We start from the raw sequence: 12,616 nt of genomic DNA on the forward strand, positions 1-12,616 counted from the left end.
CGAGCGTCACGACATTGCGAAGTGTCTGCTCTTGTTCCTCGTATCGAACTTAGTCGAGTCAATCCGAGATGGCCCGAGTGAAGTTTCATGCAAATGTTTCGTACGGAAAAAAAAATCGCGAACAGCCTACAGTTTTTATCAGACACTACTTAACTCAAAAATTGGTCATATGAGGGAGTTTTCACGAAAACAATAAAAGAATATTAAGACAACCCTTACAGTAGCATATCTGTTACAACGTAAGCCATCCATACCTTTTACATAAATCAACGATCATATTCAGCTTGTATATATATTTTCAAGACTGTTTAAGGCACAAATGATGATAATGATGATGACGTATCCATTATCGTTTTCGTAATGTTACGAAACCTACCTAATTATCCATGACCAAAGATCCCGAGGTGATTAAATTTTGAAGGGTTTAATATGGTCAAAGGTCAATGTAACAATCGACGAAAACTACTTTTTATATAACAGGCTGCAGCCAAAATTTTTTATCAGAAACTCGGTCACAATTATCCATGACAAAATCTGGAGGTGATTACATTTTTAAACGTCAAGGTCAAGGTCACAATTGCAATATGATGGCGCTATACTGATTTGCATGACACCTGTGTTGTGGTATATAGCGTATGTGAATAAAGGCTCGCTCTCTCATACAAAACGTATAGTTGTGTGGTTATGTCTGTTGTCTACAACACAAGCTCTTTACAACAATCGGCGAAAAACCAGCTTTTTATATATAACAGCCTATCGCTGACAATTTTTATTAGAAATTCTTTTTTTTGTCACAATGTTCCATGACCAACAATCTAAAAAATGATTACATTTTGAAGGGTCAGGGTCAAAGGTCAAGGTCACAAATCGACAAAAAATCTACTAAATTCCAACCTGATTTGCACAGATATCACTAGAAACTTGTCAAACTCGGCCACAATATTCCATGACCAAAGTTCTGGAAGTGACTAGATTTGAAAGGTCAAAGGTTAAGGGCACAATGAATGAACTACTCTTTTATCTGTAGGCCTATGGACGATTGTTTATGTGCTTTACGAGGTTTGCAAAAGAAGTGCAACAAAACATACTGGCATTAATTTTACAGGATACATATGAAAACAGTTTGGGTGTAGTGGTTAGAAGAGCATTTTCCACACTACCGACCCCGGGTTCGAATCCCGTAATATCATTTTTTTTCATTATCTTTTATTTCATTGTCCTTACAATACATAGCCTACCATCTTACCGATCAAGCCATTTAGGCATCAGCACTGCACTGCATCTGTCTCTTATACACATCTAGATGTGTATAAGAGACAGGACTAAAATTAATGTAAAATAGCGTGGGAAATTTTTAAAGAGGAGAATTATAATGTTGGCCGAGATATGCATTCTCAGAGTGCCCTCTAGTTATTGTATATTGTTATATTTAAATTAACTATTTGTTTATTTAACATTCGAGATTGTGGTAAAAAAAAAGTGCACAAAAAACAACACAAATTTAATTACAATTAGGCCCTTAAGCCTATTTGATATTTTGATTAGAAATTCTAATGGATAGTGGTACGAATGAGTTGAGATATTTACTGTATTTGTTCAACAGGTTTGTAATTTTCCTTTTATCCGAGGATAGCCAAGTAAAAGATGCGTTTAGTGGGTGGGAACTATCGGTTAAGATACTCTTTACTTTATCAGTAATTTTAATCTCACAAATCATCTAGTTTTGTTGTAGAATTTTCCCAGCCTGATTCATGATACGTTGTATTCTGTTATAATCGATTTTTCTTAAATTACCATACATAACTTCTAAACAAAAGTGCGCTTTCAGTAACAGAAGAATAAAAAATGCTCTTATACATGTATCAACATTGAATGACCGCAATTTTATTTATTGTTGATACTTGTAAAATGAACTTTTTTATTCTTCTGGCAAAACATCAACCTAATTCTAAAAATACTGCATATCGGTGTCAACCATAATTCAAAGCAAAGGGTATGAACATTTATTCATTTTATATGTTGTTTCCACCACCAATGTAAGTCATTAGTAAGCTAAATTAAAATGTGTTGTCAATCAATTTTAAGACAACATATCGAAACAACAAGGTCTTATACTGAAAATTGTACTGAGGTTTCACATAATGTAATAATATAAGCATAATTGTAAGCCCATATTTGACAGCATATGCAACAAGATGTCAACTGTTGTTTGATTAAAATCATTGTTCTATTATATCACACAACAGAAAATTGTTATAGAAAAATAACATGAACGTTGAAAGACCAGGAGAAGAAGAAACGTTTGAGTATTTTAAAATTGGTTGCTGGATATATGTCACTCTTATCGTAATCAATTTTGCGAATGTGGTCGGTGTTCCAGGCTGGGTGTAAGTACATTAGGTCATTATATTTACTGATTCTGCTGTTGTTGATATTCTATTGCTGTTTCTGTTAATGTAATATATTATTATTACTTTTACTTATAATGTACTATCATTATTCTTATTTACCACACCATCACCATCATTATTATCGTCATTATTATTTGAATATCAAATGATAATTTATTATTATTATTATTATTATTATTATTATTATTATTATTATTATTATTATTAATCAGTAGTAGTAGTAGTAGTAGTAGTAGTAGTAGTAGTAGTAGTAGTAGTAGTAGTAGTAGTAGTAGTAGTAGTAGTAGTAGTAGTAGTAGTAATAGTAGTAGTAGTAGTAGCAGTAGCAGTAGTAGTAGTAGCAGTAGCAGCAGCTATAGTAGTAATATATTGTTATCCCATTATCTTTATCTTCGCCATGTTCGTCACATCATCAACTGAATCACCCCTGTCATCATCATCTTCAATATAAATTATTATTGTTGTTGTTGTGGTTTTCCGTAGAATTGGCAGTGTTGTAGGTTTCTTGACGCTCCTATTTTGGCTTAAGGTACAACGAATTCCCACTGAAGTTGCCAGCCGTCAGTTAGAAGTGAATAGGCTGGAATTAGAGAGACGGCTAAGCGAATGGACTGAAGCACGAACGAGAACAATCCGGCAACTCAACGACATTGCTGACAAAATATCCAAAAGAAGACGCTATTGCAATTATGCAAAAACAGCTGTAACGTGTTTGGCTTTCCTTGCAGAGTTTACTACTCTGTTGACTAGTTTTTATGGAATCAAACTTCCTATCAACGGGAATACTATTCGATTGATGTTGCGTGCAACAGAAACAGCTACGGACCTCACTGCTGATTTCATAGCCGACACCAGATCAAGCAGAGGGGCTCAAGAAGCTGATAGAGTAATCCAGGAAGACAATGAACATACGTTTACTATACTGCGTCAGCAGCAAAAGAGATACTACTTGAGTCTGGTAAGATACATGGAATTGGCAAGAAGCATGGATAATGTGGTGGTGCGATATAGGATAAATGGTAACTACACAGAGGTATTCATAGGTAAGAATGTTTACAATAAAATAAATAAATAAATAAAAAATGTGACTCGGAAGATTTCTAGTGGTAGGGTAGGAGAACCTGGGGTGCAGGTTATTTTTCTCCCCTACCCCAACTACTGCATTCCCTCATATTTTTAAAAACAAGACCTATCATAGTTGATGTTGAAAAAATAAGGTTATAATTATAGACCTGTTAGTAAAACTAGTAGGTCTATCAAAGACAATGTGAAACTGACATTTAAAACAAAAATGAAATTACAAAATGCATGTCGGCTCGCCGCTGGTCTCAATAATAAAAAAATAGACTTCATGTGATAATAGATGTTTATATGCAATCCAATGGTATGTCTACGCTTATATAAATAGGCCTACTTTACTTAAGTTAACAAATTTAAGCCACTTTTGGCAGTTTCCAATGGTTATACAAAGTGCAAATTCCATAGCACAGTCATTGTAAATATGCTCGAACTATGATAAACCGTGGTTTGTAAATATACAAAAACAATCTAAATTAAGAACGTATTGCATATTTACAGCACTAAAACCCTGCCTACTATCTTTCAAACAATCAATGTGATCTTCCGTTAATATGTAAACTTAGAATATTGTCATCTTGAAAATGAAAAAGTAAGATATGCTTTTCCCTGAAACGCCACCCAAAATTGATGTTAAGACGTGTTATTATCGTTTCAAGTAAATATAAGAATTAAAAGACGCCATGCGTTTCGGTTGATCACCACCCCCACCCCACAACTTCATAGACATTGGTGTGCACTACTGATTATATTATATTACCATCAATATTTGTTAAAGAAGTTTTCCTTCTAAGAAAAATCTAGTGTGTTTAGTGATGTATGTTGTATGTAACCTTTATAAATATGACCGTACCGTTTTGTGCTGTTTGAAATAAAATACCATCTATTGTGTTTAACCTATTTTTATAGCGGTTGGGAGCATCGTTATGACGAGAATAGCAAACTTGAACAATAACAACAATAGAGGTAATCTTATATTTTTTAACAAACAAAAATGCACATATGAATACAAACATAAGATGTGTATTATAAATTTAAAGAAATACCCTTCATCTATTATAAATCATGTTAAAGTCAGACTCCGGAGGAAAAATGTTTTTTGATATGTTGTAGAACTGATTTTTCTAAGACAGAAAAAAGTTGTTTGACGAAAAACTGGGGAACGGTGAACGAACTACAGATTTTTGAATATTTAAAAACTGGGGGAAAAAGGGGCTTAACCGCCCACTTTTACACCCTTTTCCCCAGTTTTTAAATATTCAAAAATCTGTATCTCATTCACCGTTGATCAGTTTTTCGTCAAACAACATTTTTCTGTCTTAGAAAAATCAGTTCTACAACATATCAAAATGTTTTTTTCCTCCGGAGCCTGACTTTAAATAATGTGTAAGTTTGTTTCCATTTTTGTATTTACAGTGAAAACCGCCGTAACAACGTGTATCAACCATGGAAAACTAATTTCTTATTTTATTGGTAAGGCTTTTCTTTAATTTCACTTGCTAAGGCGATGATTTTTTTTATGTACCTACTGACTAAATACTGCAACACGATGAGGTTTGACGAAATGTGATGATCCATTTAATAGTTTTTTTTTCATAATCCTGATCAAAGAAAAAAAAAGCAAGACAGTCATAGAGACAAGCAGACAGATACAGAAATACATGATACATAAGGAATCTTAGGTAGTGTTAATAAGAATATTTAAAATAAATTATAGAAAGTTACCAGAATCTGTGTTTATTATTTTAACAACAGGAGAGACAAAACAATCTGGAGAGACAACGCCACCTGGAAAGGCTGAAGTTGCGATTCGTGTATTAGTTATGGTTGCAGATATTGCAAAAATTTATCAACGCTTCAGTGAAATTCTAGCCGGGTCGCCTGACGCAGCCGCAGAGGAGATACGAAGAATAACAAGAGACCTCGAGGAACAAATACCTACAATAAATGACATAATATTGGATTCATTATTTAGAGCGTCAAACAATAATTTTGAATTTAGGCCTTTTTGAATAAAGAAAATTTGTTTCTTTACTATTTACCTTGAATAGTAAGTACAATACGTTACATCCAATTAAATACCTCCTCCATTTAAATGACCACTTTTCTGCGGCTTCGATTGAATTCATTTTACCTGTACCTTATAAATGATTCACTCTATTTGTTTTGTGTGCATTGAATAACTTTAGTGGTGATTGAATAACTTTAGTGGTGATGTTAGTAATATTTAATGGAAAGTTGAGTATAAAACTTGAGCTACCGAAAATTGTTTTATTAAGAATAGTTAACAATATGAAGTACTGTAACTATACATCCATTCTAAAACATTTAATGTATTAGGCCTATATCTTACTACTGAGGTTTGTTTAATAAGTAGAGAAATCTACAAAAACAACATTTTGTGTCTGTCTTTAATCGTAGAAATTCTATTAGGCACCTAATATCATGATTTTGGTAGAACAAACTGACAATTTGCCCTTCCCTTCAATTAAAGACTACGGTACTTCTAATTTATATAATTGATTGTTCAGTTTTGTACAGGCATTGAAATAATATACATCAAAAGACAATGCTGTGTTTATATATTGCTCCATATTGAATATCGATAGTGTTTGTAGGACGTTGACGTTCATTGTGGGGACATATTGGGGAAAGAAGCCAGGACTTGATGCTTGGCTACAATGAAATATTTTATCAGTAAAAGCATACAGTAATCAACTCTAAAACACTTTGAATAAACATTCAAACATAATGCATCATATCTTTAGAGAAGACCACATTTAGTACCGGCCTTTGATTAGAGATTATTTAGACCAACGATTTAACTGAACATTTTAAAAAATTAAGATAGCACTTGTGCATTAGATTTAAATAAAATACCGTACTGTATAAATATATTTCAGTAAATTGTATAGAACCACATGTATGATGAGTGTATTTATAGTACTTGTGTATTTTGTATAGTAGTATTTTAATTATTTACATAGCAATGCACCCTTCACAGGCGGTTCCTATCATTTACCGGTATATATATATACATATATACATATATATAATATATACATATATATATATATGTATATGATATGATAGAGATAAACTCTATATCATCTTGCGGTAATGCTGTAAATATATAAATGCATTTTAAACCGTTAAAGAAGAGGTATGTAAGTCCTTAGTGAGAGTATGAAAAAAATAGGTGCACCAACCAGGATTCGAACACGGGACCTTCTGCAGTCTATGTAGACGCCTAAACCAACTAGGTCATTGAGTTAATTATATCTATGCCATTGGGTTAATTAATCAAATTGTGTTAATTAATCAAATGATTGACAATTCTTTGATTAAATAAATTCTTAAATTGTTGCATATGATAAATTGAGTCTTCTTCTCAATCTGTCTGATTGAATCAGTAACTTTGCATTTATTTAGTCTTCATTTTAACTATCAGAAATTATTATTAATACATGACGTAAAAATTAATTACCCACTGCATATCTACCCAACCGAAGAGATTTGAAGTGCGTGACTACACCAGCTGGGCTGGGGGTGGGGGAATGGGGCCGCCACGCCAAGGCCCCGTCGGGGTCCTGAGACGAGGCCCCGGTGCGGGACCGGGTTTCAGTCACATAATCCAAGATGATACAAAAGTGCGTTGTTGTTCGCTTGGTTGTTTTGTTCGCGAAAGAGAAATTTTCTCGTTGGATTCAATTCTCGAACGAAATAACGAAAACTTTAGAAGGTATATATTTCTTACTATATATGTGACTATAACAGGAGTTAAATTAGTGAACCAATAGAAAGTTTTAGTACCGGTATTATCTGTTCGTTATACGTAACATCATTCAATATGCCTATATGCCTACTTGATCAATTATTTCTAGTCACTCTTCAGTCCCCTTCAAAATGAGAAGTCTTTCTTAAAACGTTGTTAGTTAAGTTTTTTTTATCAATAGAATCTATAGCCCTGATATTAAAACTATGGGGCCCCGGGACCAGGGGCGGATTTAGGGGGGAGGCACGCCCCCCCCCCCTTTTTTGGGAGGTCAAAAAAAAAAGAAAAAAAGAAAGAAAAAGAAAAAAAATGATCGCCCACAACGCCTCAAATGTTATTTTCTGGCGTCTAGAACACAAATATTTCGCGGGGGCATGCCCGGACCCCCTTGGACATTGTTGTCTCGATCGGCCCAAATTTCGTCCCCCCTTTTGGACATCTCTGGATCCGCCCCTGGGGACCCTCCTACTACTACATAGTAATAATAATAATTGATATGTGGACTAGGAACTCGACCAATGACTTTCTTTGCCCCTAAGGGTCCCTTCGTGCCTGTGCTTCCCGGTAACCCGGTACCAGCAACTCTCGTCGTCCACCACAGGGGCTGTCTGTTCCCCCTACTCGTCTCGAAGGATGTACTGGGTTCTTTATAGTGCACCCGAGCCATTGTATACACTGGGCATACGGTTTATAGTCCTTATCCGAGAAGACTTGTTCTACCACCAGAACCATCTACAACTACCATCTACATCCAGCACTCTACTACAACGCCTTAAAAATACGGTAAAATTTTATTATGATAAAAAAAATTCACACATACCCATAAATATAGGCCTATATATATACTGTCTCTTATACACATCTAGATGTGTATAAGAGACGAGCCCGATGATCGTGCTAATATTCAGGCATACGCCAGCCTAAAAGTTCCTTCACGCCTAATCCGATCCTTCGGACCAGAAAGCCTATCGAAATCAAAACGGATGTATAAAATTATGGCCGAATTCCTTCAGCACATCGGAAACGCTTCCATTACGGTTTGGTTCCGATGTGAATGCCGCTAAATAGGCCTATTTTACAAATAAGTAGGCCTTTTTTTTCTTGTATGGTTACAAACGTTATTCCATTGTTTCTTTTCATATTTTTAAAAATATTTTTGATATTAAAATATAAAACTCTTAATTAATTTAATATATTTACAAATATTTTTCAATTTAATCCCAATTATTCAAAATTAGTACAATGATAATAATACTATAGATAACAAAATAAAACTCATTCAAGTATAACGTTCCATTCATAATTATTTTCTTTTACAAAATTCTTAAATATAATCCATGCATTTTTACAAACTGGCTTACCTAGCTCTGTAAGAATTTTAATTTTGTATATAGCAAATAATGCAGTGGAATATATCTCATTTTTAATTCTGCTATCACAGCCTATTAATAATTCTTTAAAAGAAGATTGACTGTTATCAAGTTTCTTAAATAGATTTTCTATATTTTCCCATAATATCCTATTTTTTAGACATTCAAAAAACATGTGCTTTTCATCCTCGACTGCTCCACACGTATCACATGTGTCAGTGTTTTAACTTCCATTTATACAATTGCCTATTTGTTGGAGAGATTTGTTTAACAATTTATAATTTAGTTGTGCATACTTTCTATTTTTTTCCTCCTTTATTTTTCTCCTCCAGACTTTAAACCAGTTTATTTTCTCTCCAATAAATAGATCCCACTTATTTTCAACATAGGGTGGGATAAACATTTTATCGACAAAACATGAATAAATGTCTTTTGTTTTCATTTTACCTATACTATGATATTCATCAGTCATCACGGAATCGTCATTGCTAATACCATTATAATGTCTTATGACGTACAACCACTCTTTTGGAATAGCTTGTATCAACGAGGCGTATTCACTAAGCCAGTTTCTTTTATCAACCAACTTATTTAAAATTTCATTGGACGTCATTATTCGATTTTTTATAACAATATTCTTGATTCGTTTAAAATTCGAATCTATCCATGCCTTGGATCATAGTGATTTGTTATTGTGACAAATCAATTTGTTTCCCCAAAGATTCTGTTGAAGGATTTCTCTGTAATTATCTAATGTAAAACAATTATATGCATTTAGTTCAGTACAACACTTAATAACGTTGAAATAAAATGGTGGCATTTTATAAGAAAATGTTGCATTTCTTAAGGTGATGTTTGACATATTGAATATTAGTTCCTCATTATCCAGTTTGCGTATATAATGTAAGGGCAGTATTTTCCACCTTACATGCTTTCTACACATAATTTTTTTTGCCCACGTAATCTGCAACGCTTTAATTTGCAACGAAATGTCTGGCATATTTATGCCTCCTTTAATGTTTTTACCAATTAAAGTTTTTCTTTTTATTTTTTCTTTCTTACCGTTCCAGAGAAAATTATACGCCAACTTATTAACCCGTAAAATAACATCATTTGGTACATTGATTATAGAAGCATTATAAGTAAATTTAGAAAATGCTAAGCTCTTTAAAATGGTAACCTTTCCAAAAAACGTAAGATTTCTGCCTTTCCAGGAGTTAAGCAATCTTTCCAGACTAAGTAATTTATCGGTCCAATTTAATTCTTTACATTTTGTTTCGTCATATCTGACATGTATACCTAATATTTTGATAGGTTCTTTGGTCCAATTTAGACCTCGTGGCTTGACGGATCTTTTTCTCCATTTTCCAATCCAAATTGCATTTGATTTACTTTTATTTAGTCTCATGCCTGAAACTTTACCAAAGTTTTCAACAATGCATAGACCCCTTTCAATACTATTACTATTTCCAGCAAACAGAACTGTATCATCTACGAGTTGTGCTATACGAGCTTCTTCAATATTTGTTCCGCACGGAAGAGGTATTCCTTTATACTCTAAATCATCTCTTATTTTACAGGCCATACATTCTACAACTAAAATAAAAAGCAAAGCAGACAAGGGGCAACCTTGCCTTATTCCACTATTCATTTCAAAGCCTTCAGAAATCCATCCGTTATTAACAATTACACACTCTGTTTTATTGTAAATTGTTCTGATCCAGTTGCAAAAACCCTCACCAAAATTAAACTTTTTTAAGACACTAAACATAAAATCTCTGCTGACAGAGTCAAATGCTTTTTCGAAAATCAAGCGACAGAACAGCCCCTTCTATTTCTTCTTCTAATGTGTAGTAGAGGATATCATTAATAAACCGAATATTTTCTCCAGAAAAACGACCTTTTATGTACGGTACCTTTTTGGTCATTGTTAATTAATCTTGAAATTATCTTATAGAGTCTAGAACAAAGAGTTTGAGTTAATATTTTGTAATCTATGTTTAATAAAGTGATAGGACGCCAGTTCTCCAGCATTTGTTTGTCTCCTTTTTTTGTATAATAGAGTAATTACCCCACGCCTCTGTGAGTAACTCATTTCATTCTTTAGGTAACACGCATTAATAGCATCACGAACAATCTGCCTAATGTCTTTCCAAAAAAATTGGTAAAACTCTACTGTTAAACCATCGGCACCCGGGCGATTTGTTTAGTTTCATATTTTTGATTGCCACATCACATTCATTAATAGTGACAGCACCTTCACAAAGAGTTTGTTCTTCATCTGTCAAGCAGATTACGTTTAAGTTTTTAAGGTAAGTGTCTATATAAGTCAGGGGGATCGCCTTATTTGCATATAGCTGTTTGTAGAAGTTTACTTCTTCTCTCAGGATTTCCTTTGGGTCTGACAACACTACACCACTTGAGTTTTTTTATGCTTTTTATATGTTTTTTTTAATCCGTTGTTTTTCTCTAAGCTTAGAAAATATTTAGTACTACGTTCACCCTCTTCTATCCACTGTACACGCGAACGTATATATGCACCCTTTGTCTCTTTATCATAAATTTTTTCTAATTTTGTTCTGTTTTCTTTAATTTTTGTCTCAATGTTTTCGTTTACACCACTGGCGTCATTTACGAGATCCTCATTCAATATTTTTATTTCATTTTCTAAAGTTTCCTTTTTTTTTTATATGATTTGTTATTTTTTTTACCCCAGCAAATAGACGCCTCTTTTATTCTGCTTTCCATGAGTTCCCATAATAAATCCGGGCTAACATCACTCTTGTTCGCAACTGTATCAGTAATGATTTTTTTTAACGGAGTTTTGATATTCAATATTATGCAATAGACTATTGTTGAATTTCCAATAACCAGGTCCCTTTTTGGATTCGCCAGACTCAATCTTCAAAGAAATCGCCTGATGATCAGTTAGGATTGCTGGTCGAATGTTGCATGACACAATTTCATTAAATTCAAATAATTGTTTTGACACTAACCAGTAATCAAGCCGTCTATACACATTTTTACTTTTTCTGCGCCAGGTAAACTGTATTTTGTCATTATTTATATTTCTCCAAGCATCAATTAGGTTTATTTTTTTCATAAAATGTTTAACCGTATATACAGACGTGTCTTTCCTGTCAACACTGTTTTTTTTTTTATCGAACTTTCTATCAAATATGCAATTTATGTCTCCTCCAACAATAATTCGGTCTTTCTCCAAGTCAACAAATCAAGATATCTTATTATCTAATTCTCTAAAAAACTGGCTTCTCATTTTACATTATTTGGTGCATAAACATTAATGATAACAAAAGACTTTCTATTAATTTCAATTTTTACAATTACATATATCCCGTCTGTATCAATACATTTATCCATTACATTGCAATCAAATTTTTTTATAAAAAGAATTGACACTCCTGTGCTATTTGACCTTCCAGTACTATGGAAGCCAATACCATTCCATAAAAAATTGTAATTATTTAATAAATCTGGTGTAAGATGTGTTTCTTGTAAAAGTAATAGATCTGTTTTTTTTATCTTTACACCATGAAAATATTTTCCTTTGTTTATTTTTATTTCGCAACCCTCTGACATTTAAAGAAATTAAATGCATAGAGGTCATGATATGTAATTAAAAGAAGCTCCTATATAAAATTGTATACAAAGTAATAGTATACAGTATTTAAAATTATAGTTTATGATTATAATGCAAATGAATTATTTACGAGTAGCCTATACGTGTATTAAAGAAGTGTGGAATTACTTGTAGTAATGTTTCTTTTTCTTTCTCAGCTGTCTTTGGTTATTTTGTGGCGGTGTTCCTTTCACAGGGTTTATGTTTTGCTTTAGGGCATCCGTTGTCTTACCTTCTTTCCCTTTGTTGGATTGAGGTTTTTCGTTCCTGTTTGTATCCTGTCCTTTGTGATCGTCACACTTCTCTTTAGGCGAAGAGGATTCAAAGAAGTCTGTTACCTTCT

General features: G+C 33.2%; 1 protein-coding gene across 1 annotated transcript; it reads left to right on the top strand.

The window, feature by feature from the left end:
• Positions 1-1,439: 1,439 nt before the first annotated feature.
• LOC117101188 lies at positions 1,440-5,466 on the top strand (the record flags this gene model as incomplete). Its single annotated transcript, XM_033241082.1, has 5 exons — positions 1,440-2,387; positions 2,895-3,454; positions 4,398-4,454; positions 4,905-4,961; positions 5,244-5,466. Coding segments are annotated over exons 1-5 (1,016 nt in total), but the record flags the coding sequence as incomplete, so codon positions are not given.
• Between the last annotated feature and the right edge of the window lie 7,150 nt (positions 5,467-12,616).

This window comes from Anneissia japonica, unplaced genomic scaffold (assembly GCF_011630105.1).
Source record: "Anneissia japonica isolate Jap-2015-1 unplaced genomic scaffold, ASM1163010v1 scaffold63825_len14888_cov108, whole genome shotgun sequence".
NCBI lineage: Eukaryota > Metazoa > Echinodermata > Crinoidea > Comatulida > Comatulidae > Anneissia > Anneissia japonica.